Source organism: Stegodyphus dumicola, chromosome 10, assembly GCF_044657685.1.
Source record: "Stegodyphus dumicola isolate Sdum_Otavi_A_Nest chromosome 10, ASM4465768v1".
NCBI lineage: Eukaryota > Metazoa > Arthropoda > Arachnida > Araneae > Eresidae > Stegodyphus > Stegodyphus dumicola.
This window is the reverse complement of record NC_140777.1, coordinates 63,900,034-63,923,681: the sequence shown is the minus strand read 5'-3', so window position 1 is coordinate 63,923,681 and position 23,648 is coordinate 63,900,034. Positions and strand designations below refer to the sequence as shown.

Genomic DNA, 23,648 nt, shown 5'->3' with positions numbered 1-23,648 from the left:
AAAAAAATCAATGCAAGACCTGTTCAATAGTTAGAATTGGCATTATTTGTTTACTTAATTAAACTTCTTGATGAATAATCTGATACAAAAAATTGAAACAAAGAAACCTGAAAGGGTTCAGATTTTAACAATCTCCCACAGGGACACCGAAAGGGCTTTTTAAAGTTTAATAGGATTTATCAGTAGAAATTATCGATAGAGATTTCGCAGATGGAACAGAGAAACATTTTATACGATATTAGATGAATATGCATATAGAACTAACATGGGTATTATATATATATATATAAGAACTAACATGGGTATTATATATATATATATATATATATATATAAGATATAATAAAATACGATAGCTGCTTTAAGAATAACTGGCGACCTCAAAATGAATTATTCTAAACTTGGTGCTTTTTCCCTAAATTCATCTGTTCTCCCAAATTCGAGATCCGCTCTATGTTATATAACAACCTAAAATTAACCAATCAATAACTTGTCTCTACAATTGCATCTACTTCGGTATAAATCACGCCGTTCCTTTTCTCTAGCTTTTGCCTAGCAAATACCTCTATTCTGCTATGCCCTTCTTTGTTCTTATTCTAAGATGATATAACGTGCAAAAAAAAAAAAAAAAAAAAAAAAAAAAAAAAAAATTGTAATCGCTTATGATCTAGAAATATCGTATCTTTTAAGAAATGATTTGATATGTGTGAAAATAAAGATTGGTGATTTATAAAAACACAGTTTCGTCATCTTCGTTTCTACGCTTTCAACACCGGCCATGACGACTGCAAGCTATGATTCCTCCTACGCATTAAATCATCACATATATCCATTATCATCCATAATCATCACATATCTTCCATCTGTTAAAAGGTGGAAGAATATGTAATGCAATTCTATAAAAATATTAAATGTTTTTAATTATCAGATAATCAATCATAGTAATTACATCATAAATTCAATGCAGTTTTATTTAAACCAATCAGATTAGAAACTAGAAAAATAATATTTTTAAGCACTGCATCTAATCCTTTGTAAATAGTTTAGTCTGTTGATATGAGTAACAGACAGATTAAAATATGGAGAAATAATACTTTACTTTTTTTTCGAATGGCAACAAACTCGATTGGAAAGTGAAACAGCGCAAAACCGAGTTTCGAGTCTAATATCCTTTTTGGTCTAAAACAAAATACGAAGAACGCAAAATTTCCACAGAGGATATACAGTTTTATATAATCTACTTGCGAAAAAGAAGATTTTTTTGCTCGTTTTCAAGACACTGAAAATTTAAATGTGCGAGCATGGATCATAGAACGCGTGAACTGTAATATATTTAAACTTGTAGTATATTTGATTTTACATAATGGAAGCTAGTCAATAATTTGTCATAATATTTGAAAAGAAATTTTAAGTGTTCTTTAACGTAACAATCTATTTACCACTATTTCCGTTAATTACCTTTTAATGTTTTTGTGCAATTAAATTGTATTAGAAATTGGGATATACAGTCTAATATTTTTCTTTTTCTAAGTTATTCTGGTGAAATTTTCATTTCGCTATGTCTAATTGCAATGATCTTTACACTTTGTCGACTCACAGACCTTTAGAACTAAGAGGTTTTCTTGGGAATCCTACTCCACCCTTAAAAAAATACATCCTAAAATAATATTTAAAGTAGAGCAATGTGTTAACTATAGAAAAGTATCGTATTTTTGTTAGAAAATTTTAACATAAAATTAATGTAATTTACTCATTACTAGCATTAACTCTTGCTCTAGGTGTCACCTATCCTTGCACTGTATTTAGTGACAAAAGCATGCTTGCTTTTATTTTACACAAACAAGTTTTTTACAAGTGCAGCTGTACTGATATTATTTGCAGTTGCATTTAATTTGTTTCGATGCTTTGTTTTTGTTGCCACATATTTCGCAAAAGATTTTTCACTTTAATACGTCGTTCCGAAAGGTATTTAAATATTTATAGCCGTGTGAGAAACTTCTGGGTATAATGCATGAACCTACAACCAAAAATTTAGAAGCTGCTCTTAAATTTAGATCTGCTTAAATTTAGAATTTAATCTGCTTAAATTTAAATTCGAACATCGAGTCTGTTGATATGTCGATAAGGGGGTTCCCCGTTCCTTCATTAGCAACCTTTCGTGGTACTGGCACGGAATTTTTGTCCAGTCATTCTTATTTTTTTTGGGGGGGGGGATATTCTCTTGTACGTAGTTTTCTTCATTTGAAAAAGGTGCTCCATTGTATAATTTTTAACACTATCGGCTGAATTTAATTCATTTTCAAAGTTTTCTAAAAATCTGCACGTCATTCATTCTCTTTGACATATGATGACTACATACTGATTTTTAAAACTAATCTGTAGCTAAATGTATGTTTATATTTTAGATTATAAATACTAGTCAACTCGTGTGAGTAATTTCTAATTTTCTTTTCCAGTTTTTATTTTGACTCGCGGAACGCAGTTTGAAGACCACTGGTCTAATGCTTTTGTTTATTATTCACCCCTAAATTTGCTTGTATGTTTTCCGGTGTCGGAAAATACCTCAGAATTACCGTTATTGAAATTCTCGTAAATCTAAATGACTGCAAAAATAAATATTTTACAGATATTTACAACAATTTCGCACAGCAACCGCGAAAAGAAAAAAAAAAAAAGCTTCATATTATCCACCAATGATTCACTGCAGAGCTTTAAATGGACGAGAGAAAAAAAAAAAAAAAAAAAAAGGAAAAGAAAGAGAGAAGAGAGAGAGAGAGCGAAATGCCTGTCTACTCCTAATCCGCATTTGTTCAAAGTAAATAAATTGTGAAGCAATCTTTTGAGGCATTTCTTCCGTATTGAGAAATGGATTGGATTATCCTTCAAGGCTAGATTCGCTTCTGTTCGGAATCGCAGAGGCGTAGCGTTTCTGAAATTCATTCATGAAATTCCTCCCGCAAGCTGCACACTCATGCTTGTTTTTCGCAAGTCTGAATATTCTATACCTTTCGGAAAATTTTTATTTGTTCTCAGCTACAGATTGTACTGAATACTGTAAGTCTCTGGTTTCTAACTCGCCCGAAGCAGTCTTACGCAGCCCACGAATACATTTGAATTATATATTTGTTGCAAGTATGATCTTGCAGAGATTTCGAGACTTGACTTATCTGAAAGTCCTGAAGTCCGATTTGCTTTGTATTTTGTCCATTTCCACTCAAAGCGAACATGAATAACGCGCCATTAATTTTATTCATACATTTCAGAAAAACAAATGAGCTCGGTTGCGAAATTTGCAAAAATAATAATAGCTTTGTTTGCGAATTCATTTACTTTATGTGAACGACTTTTTTCACAGTTGAAAGTTAATTAAAAAAGAACCCGATTGACCGAAGTGCTTCTACAATCCGTGGTAAACATGATTTCTTGAAATTTCTCTCCAAGACTACATACCATTCCAAGCTAAAATAAATGAAATAGTTTATAATTGTTTACATACCAGCATATGTATTTTCATTTACATATCGAAGGAAAATTAAATAAATAAATAAATAAAATCTGAAAGCTTTCAGATTTTACATTACGCCCAAAGGGGCTTTTTTTAACGTTTTGTGTATTACCTTTATTTATTAAATATCACGTTCTTCACACTTAAACCATAAAATACAATTCAACAGCAATATCACAAAATATTTAAAAGAGCATATTTTTTAGAATTTCCGATACACAGTATCGCACGCTGAAGATAATTTTTTTTTTCGTACAATGTTGCCATTGCTCGTTTTGAAATCGTTGAGATTTTAATCAAAAACTCATAAATGCTTTACAAAATATGAAATAGATAATAAAACAAATCCCAAATTTGAGCTTCCAGGTGCCAATATTCGTGTGGAGATGTACGTTATTTAAAATTTGATGGCTCTAGGTACCATTGTTTTATCACAATGCGAGAAACACACATACATTTATGCAGTTTCTGCATTATTAGGGCTCTAACATATGGTGGCAACAATTTAAAAAGTGATTCGCCTTTTATAGTGAATCAACGCAAAATGCCAAAACGAAATTAAGAGCCCTTCTGGGCAAATTGCCCCTTTAGGGTAATAAAAGAAAGAGACTAGATTGTTCTTATTTTTTTCTCAAGTTTTCTTCTACTTGGGGTAAATTTTCTCTGAAAACTTAGAGAAAGTTTTCATAATTTGTTTACTTTTAGTTTAAATTAAATTAAGGTAGTTAATGATTAAATAAACAGGCTAGAATTATTTGAAATAAATGTCAATTTAAGAATTTAATATTTAGATGGCAGTATATTTGAATTTATTTTGAATAAATTGCCTTTGAATAAAATGTCTTACAGGCAAAAAGCCAATAAAAAGTCCTTACAATATACGAGTACCAAACATTATATTTCACATAGAAAATAAAAATTAATCTGAATTTTGTTTCCCTTGCAATACTGTTATGATGTTTATGCATGTTTTGATAACTATCTAGTAAGCGAAAATTTAATTTATTTAAAATATTTTTTTTATTTTGTTAATAATAAAAAAAAATCTGGCCCGTCAGTTGTTTTCATATCATGCATTCGTTCCACGTGTAACCTGAGATCATGACCGTAAGCATTTATGCAGCCCAATTCAATCACAGAAATCAATTTCAATCGCTCTAAATATGTGTAAACACCCTTTGTATTATCCAAAGTTTGAAAAGGGGGGTAGGAGTTTTCAGCTAACGTGAAAAACTTAATTTAGACTATTCAAATGATCGGCTGATTTCGTTTTGCTAGAATACTGGGCTCACGACGTTATTCGACGTGTCAACCTAACCTGGAAGGAGCCACTTGCCACCGACCCCCCCCAACCACCTCGTGTTTCAAATCACAGAAATGTGATACAGGTCGTGCTCCCAAGCATAATGCACGTCCGCGTACAGTTCCATATAAACAAACAGAAGGAACAGAAACACAAATTCTAGGGAGCGCGGAAAACAACATCACCGAAAGCAACTGCAAAACGTTCGGCAGACGATGGTCAAAACTGGGTCAAAAACCGACGGCACTCACTCATCCCAAATACCTTCCACTGTAACTGGGTCTCAGCGAAAGGGTTGATCTTTCTTTTAAAAAAAGAATAAACTTAGATGCTCGCGGGGAAACTTCCAGCAGACAAGAAAAGGTTAGTTACGTATTTCACGTAGAGCTCGACGTTTTTGACCCGGAAATGGCCTTGAAATAACTTTAACCCGGTTACGAATCATCCGGAAAAAAAATGGGCACGGAGAGATGACTCTAGAAATAGGCGAAATCACTGGGAAAAGGGTGAGAAATTTATTAAAATTGTCTTTTATAATTTTTCTGGTATGAAAAGCCACGAACTTGAATTGCTCTAGCAGACGACGAGGTCGTTTGTTGTTGAAATGGCAGATGTTTTCTTTTGTGAGTTATGGCAACAATATAACTGGGATTAATTAGTTTTTTTTTTTTTTTTTTTTTCGTATCTTATTTTTTTTTCTTGTGACTTATGAATGGTGTAATGACAGTGCTGTTGTGTATCATACTTCAGGTACTTCTATTAAACTAAACCAGAGTGTTTATATTTTATTAATTGGGAAAGCCGACTGAAAAGCACAGAAATTAAGATGCAAATGTGAGTATGAATTATTCAAATTTTTCAAAAAATGCTTTTTGTTCATGTTAAATGAGAGTAGGTTTATTTTTGCGCGTTTGGTAAAGCCAGAAATGTAAAAAATATTGATTATTTTCTTTCATTGTGTCTCATATTTTTGTTATGAATGTGTCTTACATCATGTATTTATTTCTATTTAACAAAACTAGAAAGATTTTAGAATGTTAATTTTATTAATTTCAAAAGACCTCTAGAAATTAACGATGAAAATATGAGTATGAATTATCCACGTTTTTCTAAAAGAATTTTCTTTCATATCCAAATGATAGTAGTTTTATTTTTGCGCATTTGGTAAAGTCAGTAATATAAAAATATTGATTTTGTTTTTCCTGTTTCTTGTTATTGTTGTGAATTGTGTCCTACATCATGTATTTCTATTATTGTTGCTGTAAATGTGTCCCACATCATGTATTTATATTAAAATAAACTAGATAGATTTTAGAATTTTAATTTTATTAATTTTAAAAGACGACTAGAAATACAGAGCAAATGTGAGTATGAATTATCCAAGTTTTCCAAAAAGAGTGTTTCGTTCAAATCAAATGATAATAGTTTTATTTTTGCGTGTTTGGTAAAGTCAACAATTTAAAAATATTGATTATTTCTTTTTCGTATCTTCTTCTTTTTATGAATGTGTCTTACATCTGTTCAAACTAGTAGTCAAATTAAAAATTATTTATTAATGAAAACTTTGGCATTTGTATCAGAATTCCTCATTTTATTATTTTCTATTGAACTGTAAAAAGGATGCGTTTTCTTCCTTAGTTATTAGTTTAAACTGCGTGTGTCAGCTTCCAGCGGTACAGCATTATTCGTCCCCTGTTGAAACACACGAAAATTTTTGTTTGGTACACGATATTTATTTGGAACACGGCTCTGTACACAGTTTAGTAGTAGTGCACGCAGTTCATCAAGTCAATGACTGCGTGCACTACAATCTTTTAACTTCTTTCGAGAGGATATTACGACTGGCCATGAGCATAGCCTGTTGCTGCTATTCAGTAAAGAAGTGGTCTCAAACTGGCGGCCCTTGAACCGCATTTGACCCCCGAAGCAATTTTATGCGGCCCGCGAGGACATTCCATTTATGCATTTGCTTCAAATATTTCAAGATTTTAGTTATTTGAAGTCCGAGCTTATACTGTTTTCATTTTCCATTGAAAAGAAACACGATCAATACACCAGAAAATATATAAAAGAGAGCTGATTTATTTACACTTATATAAATCTTATTCAAAGATTTGATAAATTTTATTTGTACATGTCAAAAAATAAATAAACTCAGTTACGAAATTTTGCATTGTGAATAATCGCTTTGTTAGGGAATACATTTAAATGAGAACAGCTTTTTTTTCACATTCGATAATTAATTAAAAAATCTGATGTGGACGCCCCATAGCTTCCTTGTACGACCTATTAAATTATGTACAATTTTTGCTGCATTTCGTTTAAACTTATTTCATCGAATTTCATTAGAGATATATTTCATATTCAGTTCTCACTTTGCGACAAGGCAAAAATACGTGAAAACTCAAAACGCCTTCCTTAAAAATTTAAAAACAGTGTTTTCAATCAAAATTCGAGTTTCTCGCAGAAACAAACAATTCGACTAGTGGGAAGGAAGGCAGATTTATCGGTGCACTAAATTGAAAGTTTACTTTTGGCCCCACTGCGAAAAGACGCTGAAGCTGGTGCACAAACTGACTCAATTTACTACTCTACTACGAGTTTCAAATATAAATAAATGTGGACGTTAGGCTTAAACAACTTTTAAATTGTTGATAATTGTACAACTATTGCATGCAGATTAACTAAAGGCACAGAAACCTTAACCAGAACATAAGAACAAAATAATCCAATCACTTTTTAAACCAAAAAATGCACAGTTTACCAACATATAAGAATAAAAAAATGAGCTTACTGAGCCGGGTAACAGAGTGAGTATTATATGTACGTTTGTTGCGGCCGATTGCAACCAAAAAGGAGGAGCACAGCTACATATTATAATAGTCCCATATACAAAATTTCAACGAACTGAAGATACTCGTTTTAGATTTACTGAAGACTCGTTTTATTTAAAATACATACGTACAGATGTCACGAACAAAAAAAAAAACTTTTCTGAATTCATTTAAAATCCTTTACTTCGTACAAGGAAGTAAAAACCTCAAGCTTCGTACAAGGAGCTCGATTGAGCGATCAGGCTATACAATCAGTAATAATAATCATTTCTAGTAATTTCTCTTCAAGGCCACAAAGTTATCAGGATAGAAATGCCATCAAGTGTCAAGATATCGTAAGCAATAAAGAACTATATAATTATTTATTAACAAACATTTGCATTTTTATTTGTGCGTCGAAGAAAATTTTAACAAATAAGATAAAGAGATTAGATTGGTATTATTTATTATCAAAATTTGTCTCGGTAAAACTTTGTTCAAAAATACTTTTTTATTAATCCAAAGGGGCTTTGTCCCTGACAGACTTGTCTTCGTTTTGCGATTTTGCGTCGAATCGCTCTGTTTAACTTTTCAAACTATTACCGTCAAAATTACCGTTTCACTTTTCAAACTGTTGCCAACAAATGTTAGAGTCTCACATTATATTTGAAGAAATTAAATAATGAAGAATCTGCATAAATGTATGTATGTTTCTCGCATTGGGATAAAACAACGGTATCTAGAGACATCCAATTTTGAATGACGTAATCCTACTACGAATATGGGCATCTGGAAGCCCAAATTTGAAATTTGGAATTTGTTTTATTATCGAGTTCATATTTTGTAAAACTCTAACGAATTTTTGATTAACAAACTCAAGGATTTCAAAGAGAGCAATGGCAACGTTGTACAGAAAGAAACATTTTTATCTCCAGTGCGTTGTGTATCGGAAATTCTAAAGATATGCTTAATTTAAAATTATTTTGCGATATTGCTCTTGAAATGAATTTTATGATTTAAGTGCAAAGAATACGATATTTAATAAATAAAGGTAACACACAAATGTTTAAAAAAACGCCCCCTTTGGACGTAATTTAAAATCTGAAAACTTTCAGATTTTTTTTTATGAAAATTATTTAATAATTAGCTAGATGCGTTAGAAATATTTGAAAGAAATGACGGTTTGAAAATTTAATATTTAGCTGTCAATATATTTGATTAACAAATTGTAATTAAAAAAAAGTATTTGACATGTACCGAATTTTAGATTTTCGATAGAGAATAAATATAAATTTTAATTTGTTTCTTTGCTATAATATTATTACTTTTATACGCTTTGATAAATATTTAGTAAGCGAAATTTTAAATTAATTCCATTTTTTTAAATTTTATTAATACAAAATTTCTTACTTTGTGAAAAAAATTCGGACCCGGCATCTTTTTTTTAGATTGCGCATTCGACTCGCATGCAATTTTGAGTTTGAGACCGCAACACTAAATAATTAGGGCTATAACTCTGAGTTTTCAAATGATTTAGTGTTTTTTCGTCTAAATGTTTTGTATATTTGTTACCGTGAAAGACCGAAATTGGAGAATGTCGACTTTCACCGGAGAATGTCAACATTCACCAAATAAGTCGGTGAAAGATCGAATATTGCATTACATTCTTGCACATTCGGACCCTCACCGGTGTATGTCGACAATCACCGGTATGCTCTGGTGTAGAGGTCGAAAAGAGAGGAGTATATGTACACGCTGTCATTGGCAAAAGGAAGTGTTCCACAAATAAATGCAGTTGTAAAAAGCAAGGGCCTCTTGTGAAATTCAAAGTGTCATAATAGTTATCGTTGTTGCAATAAATAAGATTTCAATCGCATACTTTAGTAAGTTTTTAGCTTCTACTATTTTTCTTTCTCATTTTGAATGTACTGTGTGTTTTAAGTTAAAATGTTCTTAAGTTCTTATTTTAAGTCTCAAGTGCGTTTTTTCCTGACTGAATTACGGAGAAGAAAACATAATATTCTTATATGTTCAACATTCACCATTAGTACATGGTGAATGTCGACATTTACCGGTGTAAGTCAGAAATAAGTGTATTTGGAAAACATTTCGGACATACACCAAGCGACTATGTGAATGTTGACATTCACCGGTGAAAGTCGACATTCTCCAGATTTCGGTGTTTCACCGTAACATATTCATTAACAACGAGTTTTAGGGAAGTTAATGAGAAGAGTCGAGTAACTAAGAAAATGGTTAGGATCACGGAGGTGAAAACAGAGACTAGAAAAGTGCGAAGATGGCATGTGCATCGGTGACTCGGCTGTTGCATACCGTATGCCGAGTATGATGGTGCCAACGACGGTGAAAACCAAAGTCACCATTAAATCGGCTAACGTTGCGTAGGGTGTGAAATCGATAACGAAAGATCAGAGATTTCGGTTAGAATATATTCAAAACTTGGTTTCCCTCCAAACAGCAGAAAAACATTCATGGACAGTGCAGTGCTTCATTAATGTACAGTATATATTTCACTACAATTTGTATTTTAGTACTAAACAGTTTTATAACTACAACAGGATTTTTTTTTCATAAGAACGATTTAATTATTTTCCCTTTACTTCTTATTGTAAAAGTTTGTATACTTCCAAGGATCTGGAAGAGATTAATGACATATTCCCAAGTACTGTTGCATTTATTTTCTGTTTTTACTTCCTTGTACGTAGTAAAGGAAGTATTGTATTCGCGAGAAATTTTGATTATCAATTTCAACCGAAATATCCATTCTGACCATTCACGAAACCATTTTGCCTATTTTTTATGTGATGTCTATACGCACGGATAGAATAAATGGCTTTTTGTTTCGAAATGGATTTCTACATGAAGTCTGTACGTACACTGCGAAAAAAAAAAAAAAAAAAAAAAAAGACAGTTTTGTTTCTCCCGTTCTACTGGGCCGATTGACGAAATTCAGATAGCGTTTTTCACGTCTCGAAAGCGCAACTTAAGATATACATTAGATTTATATATAGCATTACTCGAAGGTATTTTGACACAAAATCGGACATTTTCTGAAATAACATACCATTTTTTTTTTTCAATATTTCGATTCTACGACTCAAATTATGCCTAGATATTAAACTTTGTAATTTTTGGTGAGAAATTTACGAAGAAATTAAAAAATTTTTCCTGGCGGTTTCCCCCCCCCCTCCCCAGTTTGCGCAAAGAATAATTCACTTAGCGGAATTCTTAATCTATAGTAACCTACTTACTTTCCTTATTTTTGATTGATGCACGAGAAGAAAAAAAAAGGTCCATCATTCATTCTTTCAAATAATTTTAACAAAAGTGCGTAAACCACATTTTCGTTACTATCGCTTATACCAAATACGCCAAATTTCAAAACGCGCCAATGTGTAAATTCACGTGTATCTTAGGAAATTTTGAATAAAATACTCTAATTTTTTGTAGACATGATTAGAAATACATCTACTTTAAGATGCTGTTAAAAATTTTATAGGTTATAATACAAACGTTTTTCGAAAAATTTATAAAAAATATTTAAAAATACAAATTTTTAAAATAAATAATAAAAAATGTGCGAATTATATTTGGATTAAGCCTGAATTTCGAATTCTGAAAGAAGGAATCAAGTACATTTTTAATAAAAAAAAAGAGATATTAATAAATATATACCAAATTCAATTAATATTGAAGAGCTAAAATTTTGAGAACTACTTTTTAAAATGCTACTTGTGCGTTTTTTACAAAATTTCGCAGTTTGACATAATTTGAGTCGTAGAATTGAAATATGGAAAAAAATTGGCATGTTATTTCAGAAAACGCCCGATTTTGTGTCAAGATACCTGTACTAGAACAATGCTATATATAAATCTAATACATATGCTAAGTCGCGCTTTCGAGACATGAAAAACGCAAGTTGAATTTCGGCAATCGGTCCAGTAGAACGGGAGATACAGAATTGTCCCCATTTCTTTCTCTCCCCCCCCCCTGCGGTATACGCATGTATCATCTCGAATAGCTCAAAAATCATTAGCCGTAAAATGTTATATGCCGTAATATGTATATACCCGGCCTTTATTTTCGCAATCATGGTCATAGTCCAATTAAAGAAGGGTTTTAAATGAAGGAAATATTCATGTTTCTGCAAGGTCAAATTTTAAAAAAAGAATTAATTTTGGGCAAATAATGAAATCTAACTTTTAATACAGTCTTTCGTTCCTACACTTAAGTTTGGAAAAGTTTTACATACTCGTTATGAAAAAATAAAAATACGAGAAATTTGACTACCGTCCAACAAAATTCGACTGGGATGTCTATTTTCAAAATTTGCAATTTTTTATGTCATTTTCAGTTTGCCTTGAGTGATTGTTTAATTAAGTTAGAATAATTCAAGGAAATAAATTTGAACGAATTACAGCAAAAAAGTAAAAAATGTCTAATAGGTCATAAAAAGGAGTCATGTGGTGTCCGCATCAGATTTTTTATTGTGTACTATAAAACGTAGACAATTATAAGACTGTGTGTTTTTAATATTTGATTTTGCCCGTGACTTTGAAAAAAATCACTTTGAAAGGTACCAGATTTCTTTCGTCTCTTGTTTGTAAAGATGTAAATAACATCACATTACGTAACTATTCTTATAAATTAGCGATCTCCAAACTTTTTTGATCGCGTACCTCTAAGATAAAAATAATTATAAGTTGTTTATTATTGTACTGTACAATAAATAATTATAAGTTGTCGTTATTCAAAAATTTGTTCTAAAAATAATAATAAATTATATAAGTGTTTTCCATATACTGTAATATATTATAATATAAAAGAATATAATATAGTACAATACAATTTTATGCAAACAAAAAAATCTGAAAGATTTCAGATTTTAAATTTCGTCCAAAGGGGCGATTTTTTAACGTTTTGTGCGTCACCTTTATTTATTAAATATCATGTTCTATGTACTCACACTATAAAATTCATTTCAAAAGCAATATCGCAAATTAATTTAAAAATGACATATCTGTAGAATTTCCGATACAGAGTCTCGCGCGTTGGAGATAAAATATTTTTGTTTTCGTACAGTGTTGCCATTGCTCGCTTTGAAATCGTTTAGTTTTTTAATCAAAAATTCGTGGAAGTGTTACAAAATCTGAAATCGATAACAAAACAAATTTTAAATTCTAATTAGGGCTCCCACATTAAATTAGGGGAAAATATAGAATAGAATGGAATGTAGAATACAATATAGAAAGGAATAGAACAGAATAGAATATAGAAGAGAATAGGATATAGAATTACAGAATATAGAATGGAATAGAACAAAATACAAAATATTTTGTTCGCTGTCGTAATTTACCCCAACGCCTCTGTTGACGTAAATTGTTGATTTATCGTGTTCGAAGATGACAATGTGAAGAAGAGGTGCAAGAGAAGTGAAAAGAAGGTTAGTGGAAAGGAGGTGCAAACTTGGATGGACGTAGACATATTTACTCTCGTCTCATTTTCTCAAGATGATGAGAAAATAATCGAACATGTACAGAAATTTAGACCCATGAGATAAAGAGGTATGCAGTTACTTAAGAAGTTTTCAAGAACTGCATTTAAAAAAATATCTTTCTGTGGTGTCTACTTTACAGCAACTGGAGAAATACGTAGATCTCTAAATTGTCATCAACAGTTTTGCGAAGAAAAAGCAAGCAGAATAATGCTCATAATATGATTTTAAAATGTTCGAATAGGTTTTTCTTTAAACGTGGAGTTTACTTATTCTACTAAATGCCATTTTGACACTTTTAAAAGTTATTTGCTTAGAAGGGCGGCAAAGTCAGAGATCGCTCCAAGCGGCAATGACCGCCCTGGTTCGGGTAAAGCTCTAGATACTAGTACATCACTGCCCGGAAAAATCTCTTACTATCCGGAAGCGGAGCGGTCCCGTTGATGCCGGTTAAAAGGATTCTACCGTACTAAGTAGCATGAACGCTGCATAAAAATCTAATAAACACATTCCTTTACTCGCTTGCCAAATGCTATATGAACCTCTCGCGGCTAACGAGGGCTAATAAATAACCTTGACTGATTAGTAAAAGGAAGGGAAAAAGTGTTCCGTTATTTTGCCGACCTTGAAAGTGCTGTCATAGTTGCGTTGGTTGCTGAGACCCTGAAATTTCTGACCTTGTCCTATAAAACCCTCGAAGGTAGACAGTAAACGGGATGAATAAAGTGGGCAGTGTCCGACAAACCATGCCTTTTTTTTTCCTTTCAAATGACGATTTGAAAATAAATGGTGATTAATTAATTAAGTGACAAGGAATTTTTTATCCCACGTTTAGTGTGACCACCTCTAGTTCTTCCGCACTAGATTTAGTATTTTTACAAATATTTTTTGAAAGATTTCAACAGACAGAAAAAAAAAAAAAAAAATAAAAATGTTTGGAGTAAATATTTCTCGCAACAGCTTATAATTTGAAATGAGAAATATTGTCTGTTACTTTTAAATTTATTCTTATTTTAAAATGTCGCATGTGAACAGGCTGTGGATTGAAGGATATGTTTTAGCGCTTTCCGAAGGAAAATAATATTCCTAATGCATAGTATTAAAATTTCTAAGTAGAAAATGAGCAACATTATCAATCGGAAAGACTTTAACCCTTTATGAAGCATGAGTTTACCTAGATGAATGCAACAAGAAAAGGGTCTATTTATTATCGAAAACAAAAAGAAAAATATACGAATCTGATTCTGTCAATGCAAAGAAAATTTCAGTAAAGGATATAAGATTGTCGCAGAATTCTCTTCCCATGGGAAATTAAGGATAAGAAGAGTGGGAAAAAATATTAAAATCAACTCAGTGTATTATCAAGAAAAAGTAATACGTCCGATATTTACAGAAGAAATTCCATTTTTTTACCCCAATAACTATCAAACAGTGAAACTTCTTCAAGACAAAACAGCTAGTCATACATCGAAAAGTACAACTGCATTCCTTGAAAAAATCAAGACTGATACATATACTGCATGTATACCTTTTCAACATATTCCTATCTCCTGACGTTTCTCCTATGGACTTATTTCTATGGACTTATTTCTCCTGTGGACTTTAATCTCTTCAAAAGAGCTCTTTAAAGCGTAAACCTACCATGATGTATGGACTGGGGAAAGTAGTAGAAGAGGAATCAATATCCTTGGAAATATTACGAAAAAGCCGTCTATGATTATGCATATGTATAGTTCAGAAAAAGTTTATCTGATCGAATATTAAAACTCTTTTAAACATTAATTAAACAGCCCCGAAATCATTCTAAAAATGCGTAAATACCCTCTATGTTTCACTTATTAACCTTTCATAAGATACTTTCAAAAACATGAATTAAAATACGGCTCTAAAAGTTAAAGAAATATCGTATGTGGGAATCAAAATTTCTTGTTACCTACCGCCGCCAGTTCATCCTCATATAGAGTGAATGCAATGAAAACTCTATAAGGTATTTCTCTCACCTTCCTAGCGTGCCTTCGTGATGTAGTGATCAGCACACTGAGCCGGTAATTCAGAGGTCCATGGTTCGATTCCCGGCGAAGGCGATTGCTAATTTTTCAATCTCTTTTGCTCTCTTGCTATCTTATTTAAATTTAAATTCTGTATTTGACTGTTATTTAAGTTATCGCGCCATTTGTGTTGACTGAGCTTTAAGCACCAAAGTTTCCAATAAAGTCTCTTTTACACCCTTTTCAAGTCTCAGTTATTACTTTAGACTTAGCGAACCTTGTCTGCCGCGGTAACCCGTATGTGGACGGCACCCTACTTGACAAATGTACGCGGTACACTTTTTTATAAGACAGCATATGTAAATATATGTACAACAGATTTGAACGCGTATATTTTTTATAATGCATTTGCCTGCAAGATGCAATTACTGATTTTAACATATGACGTAGCATTGTTTTATATTGCTTGCATATATTTAGACATTAAAAAATTGAAAAACTGTTCGCGGGACTCACTTCAGAAGCTTTTTATTTAGGCTATTTTGCCATAAGCTAGTTTATTGTGGATTGTTTTGTAATGGACTATATCGATGGGGTACCGTTTCTGGAAATTATTAATCGATGCCCTATCCTTAATTTTAATATTCGGAAAGTTTTCCCCCAAAGCGTAAAGAAAAAAAAAATCTTCAGAATTTTTTTTCTTCTGAAGGAGAAAGGCTTGTGTCTGGTCGTCCTCAAAATCGATAGAATTATTCAAAACGTACATCAAACTAGGGCTGCTTTCTTGCTTAAGTTTTAAATGTTGAGTGAAAAGGAAACCAAGCTGTTTGGCGATTTGTTCACTCACTTGATGACATTTCTCTGTATTTTGACCTCATCTGAAAATTTATCTTTCATTTGATGACTTTACTTTAGTTTGAAAAAATTATTATATAATAGTTTGATCATATTAACCGAATTCTTTATCTCAATAAACAATGTGTTTTCCATGTTTTCGTATTCAATTTCATACAAGCGAAACTGCGATGATCGGAAAACTGTATTGAGTCAGTAGAATGGTATAATCAGCCCCGGATTATATAGAATTGAGTCATGTGGATCGTCGAACCAAGTGCAGAATAACGAGACTCTGAACTGTCATACGAAATTGAGAAGAAAATTAGCTTTTACACTAGATTCAGTATTCAATCACTACGACATTTCAGCCGATACGTATTCCTGTTATGCTTTCTTTACTCCGTCGAATCTTTACGCTCGTCTCCTCCGCAAATGAGAAATATGAATATCAACAAAATTATAATCACGAACATTAATAAAGAAAAATTCCTCGTTAAGAGAAAAAGACTTTAGAGCTGTTATTGCTAAAGGAAATGAAATAGATTTGTAGAATATCAGTTGTTTTTGAGCTGTTGCAGTTTATTCCAAAAATACAGTCTCCAGAACAAAATTCGAAATATTGTAATACCACTGCGAACTTTCTTCACAATTGCTGTTAAGTGCTGCTAATTGCGAAAACAGTTATCATTTTATAACTATACTTCAGAATCATAAATTCATATTTTGCATATAAGAAATCTTTCTGCGTTATCTATATAGCAGTAACTGATCAATCAAGTAACAAAAAAATGGCTAACTAATAATAAAATTTTAAAATATTGGAAATTAAAATTTTCTTCAGAAATAACCATAGAAATTTAATTTAATTCCTTCTGTGTTATTTGGACATTTTTTTTTTTAAATTTGTTTGTTTGTATATGAAAAAGGGCGGCAGATTCAGGGACCAAACCACTCAAGAATAATCTTTGGTGGCAAAAGCTGTGGCTACGCCACTGCTGTAAATTTGGCTGTTACAGCAATCATTTGATAAGGATTTAGGGCCTACAAATCTATAGTTTGAATATAAAAAAATCTTTCTATCTTGTGTACGTAACAAATATGTAGAAATCAAATAGACCTCTACGATGCCATCGATGGTTCCCTCCCCCCCCAAAAAAGTAATGTAATTCTGTAAAAATATTGAATGTTTTGTATTAAACGATTAAAAACACATTTTTATTTAAATCAATCCAATTGTAAAATAAAATATATTCTTAAGAACTGCATCTACTGCTTTTAAATAGTTTAGTATCTTAATTCATAAGGAATTTTCCATTTGAAAGGTAAATCTTACATTTGAAAGGTAATCTTACATTTTGCCGAATGGCAAGAGACTCAAATGAAAAGGGAAACAGCGCATTAAAGTGAAACAATGCAAAATCGTGCTTCGAGACTAATAACCCTTTTAGGCTAATAATAGTATAATTTTAAAATGTTGGAACAGAAGATAAAGATTTTAATTTATTTCCCTGTGTGTCATTTTAAAGTTTCTTAATTATTTGCTTGTGTATCGCGAAGGGCGACGAATTCAAGGGCCGCCGGGGCAGCTAACTCAGACACCGCCTTGGGCGACAAAAGCTCTGGCTACGACACTATTTCGAGTAGAACAATAACATTGCAATCATAGCTTCTGTAAATATAATAACTGCGAGAGAAAGCTCAAATCGCTCAACCTGACATCGGAATCACATCTCGAGGAAGGTCTGGACACGCCATTCTGAGAATAAACCTTAGGTTAATCCAATAAGTGGGTCTTTTCACCGACCCGCTATCGTTTTCTGCGCTCGAGCAGAATGTTTGAATCCATGCCATTGAGACGTTTCTTTATTCTTTAGAGCGGAACCGAAACAAGTTTCTTTTGAGAAAACTGATGATCTTAAGTCTAAAAATTACTTCTGTTAGCTATTGAACCAAGTAAAAGAATTAACTTTTATCGACTCTGTTTTTATCCCAGATTACCTTAGCTTAAGCTTGATTAGATGTTTCAATAGCACAGCTCCCGTTACAATCGCAGTTCATGTTCAACTTCGGCAAATCTCAACACTTTTTTACTTCCTTTTACAAAGTAAGGAAGTATCGTAATCGCAAAAAAATTCGGGTTTCAGATTTCAACGAAAATATCCATTTTGACTATTATTTGGCTGACATATGTGCGTACGGATATATATATATATATATAATTTGAATTTAACAAACATTCTTTATTCGTAAAAAGCAAATTTAAAGTTAATTTAAATGAAATTTAATGCAAACACATAAATGATTAATTATTGTTGCGAACGAAGTTACAATATCATTTAAATTCTGAGAGCATATGTAAATCAAGTGCAAGTATCAAATATCAAAATCCATGAATAAATATAAAATTCCAAAAATAATTTAATCCTAAAAAACTTATTTAGAAAAATGCATAAGTGAATGTTTGTTGAGCAGGCAGGAGACAGACTTATCAAGGAGAAGTTGCCTCCAAAACTAACTCTTCAAACATTCAATTCGTGTTTCGTCATCCTTGTAGGCAAGGGTCTTTATACTCGTTATGAAAAAATAAAAGTACAAGAAGTTTGACTCCCGTACTACAAAAATTAACCGGAGAATTAAATTTCAAAATATGCAATCTTTGATGCTTTTTTCCAACTTCTCTTGAGAGATCGGTTAATTAATTAGAATAATTTGAGGAAATAGGTTAAACAAAGTGCAGCAAAAAAAGTGCATATCTAAATAGTCCCTACAAGGAAGTCATGTACGGTGTGTAGATCAGAAATGTTTACCATTATTATTCTACCCAGAGGTTTCCAAAGGGATTGGTTCGACCCCTGGAGGTTGATGAAATTTTAAAGGGGGGCAATGCTGATAAGTGTCCACTGGAGGTCGATGCCGAATATACACCGCCATTGATCAGCATAACAAAAAAAAAATGTGTGTATAAAACTGATATTTGTTTATTGACATAACACTACATCATAAAAAGTCAAGGCTTATTCAAAAGACGTGTGTGCGCTAAGTTTTGGAATTCCAAATATTCGAGAGAAATATTCCGAGATAAAATTTTTAACCGACCCAACATTATTGACTTTTTTCTCTTCTTACATTATGTGGAAGCAGGCTTTTGGTCATGCCAATAATTTACTACGAGAAATAGGTCGAATATTTTTGAACGACATGATTTAAGAATTAAGTTAAGCAAATTTATGCCAAATATTCTTAAGATGCATCAGTCCATCAAGCACAGTCATCGCATTCATTAAAATCGAATATTTGTGAAATTAGAATGTATGTTTTTTTTTTTTTTTTCCTGATAACTTATTTATGCGTATAAATTTAAAAATTAGAACACAAAAAGTAATAAAACCTAAGTCTAATAAACCATTTTTCAAAACTTTCGCTTATATTCTTAGTCTTTTATCTTTAACTTATTTGTGTGCAGATATTTAATTGTGCACTGTCTATTATAGAGAAAGACGTAAGGGTTTGGATGAAGAAATTAATTCTCATGAAAGGGTGAGATGCAAGAAAAGGTTTGGGAATATCTACACTGACTACCAATAAGTATTTGGACACCTGTGCAAATGATGATATCTGCGGTCCCAAGGTACGCCACGGACTCCGCCGGTATATATCAAGTAGGAAACAGCATCGGCTTTAGTCGCATGCAAGATGCCTCGCAGTTCGGAGCTCTCTGATTTCGAGAAAGGTATAATTATCGGGTATCACAAATGTGGCCGATCCTTAAGGGGCATATCTAGTGATCTGAAGTACCCAATATCGACAGTGGCCTATGTGATTAAGAAGTGGAAGGTGAGCGGTGATTGTCGGAATGTGCCCCGAGTCGGCAGACCAACGAAACTGGGGGATAGAGACCGAAGAGTGCTGTTCAGAGAAATTCGGAAGAACCGCACCCAACCGATAGCCCTCATCCGCGAGGAGTTTCAACAGGCATCCGGAAGTATTGTTTCAATGAATACAATCCGTAAGGAAGCACATCACACACTTGGTTTTCATGGTCGTGCTGCTGCCCATAAGTCTTTGATCACAAAATCCAACTGTGCTGCTCGGTTAATGTGGTGCAAAGCACATCGAAATTGGACCGTAGATCAGTGGAAACGGGTTCTTTGGAGTGACGAATCAAGATTCACCCTTTACCTTTCGGATGGCAGGGTCTGGGTCTGGCGTCTACCTGGAGAACGTCTCCTGCCAGAATGCATTGTGCCAACAGTCAAGTTCGGCGGAGGTGGAATTACGGACTCGGGGTGTTTCTCCTGGTATTACCAACCTTCATTTACCAACAAAAAGAAGAAGTTACAATATTGTTGCGTGCGTACAGTTTCGTAATAGACTGAATGCACACAGAACCGATGGAAGCTTGATAAAATTTATTTTAGCAAAAGAAACACTTCACATTTCTGGAATTTTTGACAGCAATTGTCGTATAGCTCTTCACAGAAACACAGAGTACAATCAGTAGTTACACTTCTACGACTACTAAGAACGTTAATCACAGCGCAATAGCATTTGGGCTCGAAATATTTAAAAACAGCATACCTTTAGAAGTTCTGATAGACAGTCTCGCGCATTGGAGATAAAAATATTTTATTCCGCACATGTGTTGCCTCCGCTCGCTTTGAAATCGTTGAGTTTCTTAATCAAAAATTCGTTAAATTAAAAAAAAATATGAAACAGATAATAAAACAAACTCAAAATTCAAGATTCGGGCTGTCAGGTGCCGTGTTGGGATGGAGGGCTACGATATTCAAAATTTGATGGCTCTAGGTATCATTGTTTTCTCACAATGCAAGAAAATATATACATTCATGCAGATTCTTCTTTATTTAATTCTTTAAGTATAATACAGGGCGATATTATACGGTGGCAACAATTTGAAATGTGATACAACGCAAAATGCCGTTTCGACACTAATAGCCCTTCTAGGCTAACACCTTTTTCAGCTAAAAATACAACGAATTCACACAAAATTTCTTTAAAATTATAATTCCTAACAGTATTATCTTTAAAGTAATAGCAATACGCGAAGTTTTGAGATTTCTTCTAGGTGTCTAGTATACTCGACGAACGCTTTAATATGCAGAAGATAATAAGAAACCTATTTAGTTATCTAGCACTGGTATCATTCTATCGCATGACTTACCGTAAATGGTGAATGACTTACCGTAATTAATGAGATACTACTGTTTATAATGAGCTTTTACCTCGCAGATTAAAACTATACGTAGCACGTTTTTTTATAAACTAATCAGACGTATAAACATTAATGCCCGAGTGGAAAATGCCTGGTTTAGGAACTCGTTTGTTTAAACAGTCACCCGTTCTTTTTTCTTCCATCTTTTTTGGAAATATTTATTACGCATGATTTTAATTATTGACGGTAAAATATTTGTTTAATAAACATGTAGCTATAATTAACTTCCTTTCCTCAAACAAAAACAGTAAATTCGTTTCGCGTAAAAAGGAATTATATGGCGAGATGATTAACAAAAGATAATCAGTCATAATTAATTGCTTTTATTAAAGCAAATAGAAAAGCCCGATCATCTTTACATCCTTTGAATGCCATCTTGCGTCTCCAATTTCATTCATTTCATTCAAATTGAAATCTACAATAGATTTTTTTTGTTTTTGGTGGCTGAAGCAACAGTGCGTATATGATGCGAATATTTAATATCAATGACCTCTGTGCGTATGATTTTCATTGTGTTCACACACTATTAGACTATCAGGTGCATCCAGTTGTGACGATTTCTCATTTTGAATGGATTTAATCCGAAATTGATATATCAAAGTGAAAGCGCTACTCTGTAAACAAATTTCACTTTATTTTCGGCTTAAAATAATTGTTTGAAGGAATATAATCTTTTAAGATTATTTAAAGTTTGAAGATGTTTGCATAAATTACACTTAATGCTGTCTTGTTCCTAATGCTGAGCTGTGCTGAGTTTCGTGTATTATGACGTGAATGACAATATTCTACGTAGGTTCTGAAGGCAGATCAGTTGAAAACGAAGTTTCTTACGAAATGGCAATGCTCGCTAGACCGCGCGAGTGATAAATATTGTTTAATAAAACATTATAGCCTCAAAACATTCATAAAAAGTTTTAATCGAGAAATTTTTAACGATATAATTTGCGTTTTCGTGCACTTGAAGTGTATAGATATTTAATATAGCACAAAAATGTATAAAATTGCTCGAAATTTTAGTATTACAAATAAATATAGCTTAGTATTTCCATTTTCAGAAGTTATTGTGTCATTCATCATTCGCGAAAAGCTTGGTGAATATTGCTATTCCACCAAATATAAAATCTTCCATTTTTTATCTACGTAGCTGGGCATATATTCAGCTTTCAGAATGCTTTCATTTGGAAAAATGTAAGTTCTAAAATTCATCTCCAAATTTTAATCAGTTTGTAATTGGAAATCAAATAAAAGCAATTTAAATCAAATAATTCATCAATTAAATCGTAATTTTGTTTTTAATAATATATTTAATTAATGCAATTTAAATTGCATTTTATTTTAATCTATAATATCCAGTTAAGAATTTTTACGACCGTTTGAAATGGCAACATCTGCCAAGCCTCGTACGTGATAATGCACTGCTGCAATTAACGAAAAATGTTTCTATCTTTATATGTTACACACCTCGATAAGAAGCTATTCTTTTATATACAGTAAAATCTCTCATAACCGACACCACCGGCAATATCAAAATAACGGCACATTTGAAGGTATAAATTTAAGTACGAAATTTAAGCCTATGAAATAAAAAAAAGTATGTAATGGACTAAAAATCTGAAGCTTTAAATGTGGAAAATATTTGTGTTATAATTCTGCCTCCCATCATAACAAGCCTTATCCAACAAATTGATTATCTTAAAAGCTGAACTATCGATTACTTTTTTGTTGGTCGATGTGTTAACTTTAAAGATGCGATCTATGACTTTCATACACAATTTTCATTGTAAAACGCTAAATTTCAGACCTCAAAATAACACTTTAGCCGAAATTACTGAATTTTTTTGAGACAAAAGTAAAGTTATCTGAAATTTTTCCTCTGGGCCCAAACTTGCTTAAAAGCCCGATATAGATATGGACAAAAATAGGGTATATCACAGTTCGTCAGATTCGCTGTAGGGTGAAAAAATAAAATATTTCCGCGCCCATTGCATTCTGGAAATGGTTGAGCGGCGAAGGATAGAGGTATCAATCTGGTGGATAGCCATCATCTTAACGGCACACTTATTTATATTTTTTCTTTCCTTTCTTTTCAGAGGAACGTTAAATGGTCCGCAGCGATGTCCATCATCTGCCAAACCTTCGTCCAAAACGCCTGGCGGAGTGACCTCTGCTCAAACTGCTTCAAATCTTTTGCCGATCACTCCGAATCAGGAGGCAGGAATGTGTGCGAAAGGTTGTCCACTCCCAGATACGTACCTCAGGCTGCTACGCTCTATCAGGTAAATTAACTAACAAAAGTCATCGATAATTTATTCTTAAAAAACTCAATTATTCTGTGCTTCATTTAAATTTACCAGAATTTTTTTTCTTGAGCTACTCTTTTAATCCTGTGCGTTATTTTTCTTTAACCAAAATTTTATTTTAGAGCGCGTGCGTTATATTTCTTTAGCAAACTTCT

At 32.6% G+C, this 23,648-nt stretch overlaps 1 protein-coding gene across 3 annotated transcripts in view; it reads left to right on the top strand.

The window, feature by feature from the left end:
- LOC118189053 (uncharacterized) overlaps positions 1 to 23,648 on the top strand; it is a 230,213-nt gene that overhangs the window by 148,121 nt on the left and 58,444 nt on the right. For 2 of the 3 annotated variants that reach the window (XM_085825004.1, XM_085825003.1), the window contains exon 2: positions 23,284 to 23,469. In XM_085825004.1, coding sequence (XP_085681130.1) covers positions 23,308 to 23,469 — 162 coding nt within the window. In that variant the 5' untranslated portion in view covers positions 23,284 to 23,307. Of the gene's footprint in view, positions 1 to 5,515; positions 5,642 to 23,283; positions 23,470 to 23,648 lie in introns of those variants that run through there. The other variant, XM_085825005.1, reaches the window with a different exon arrangement.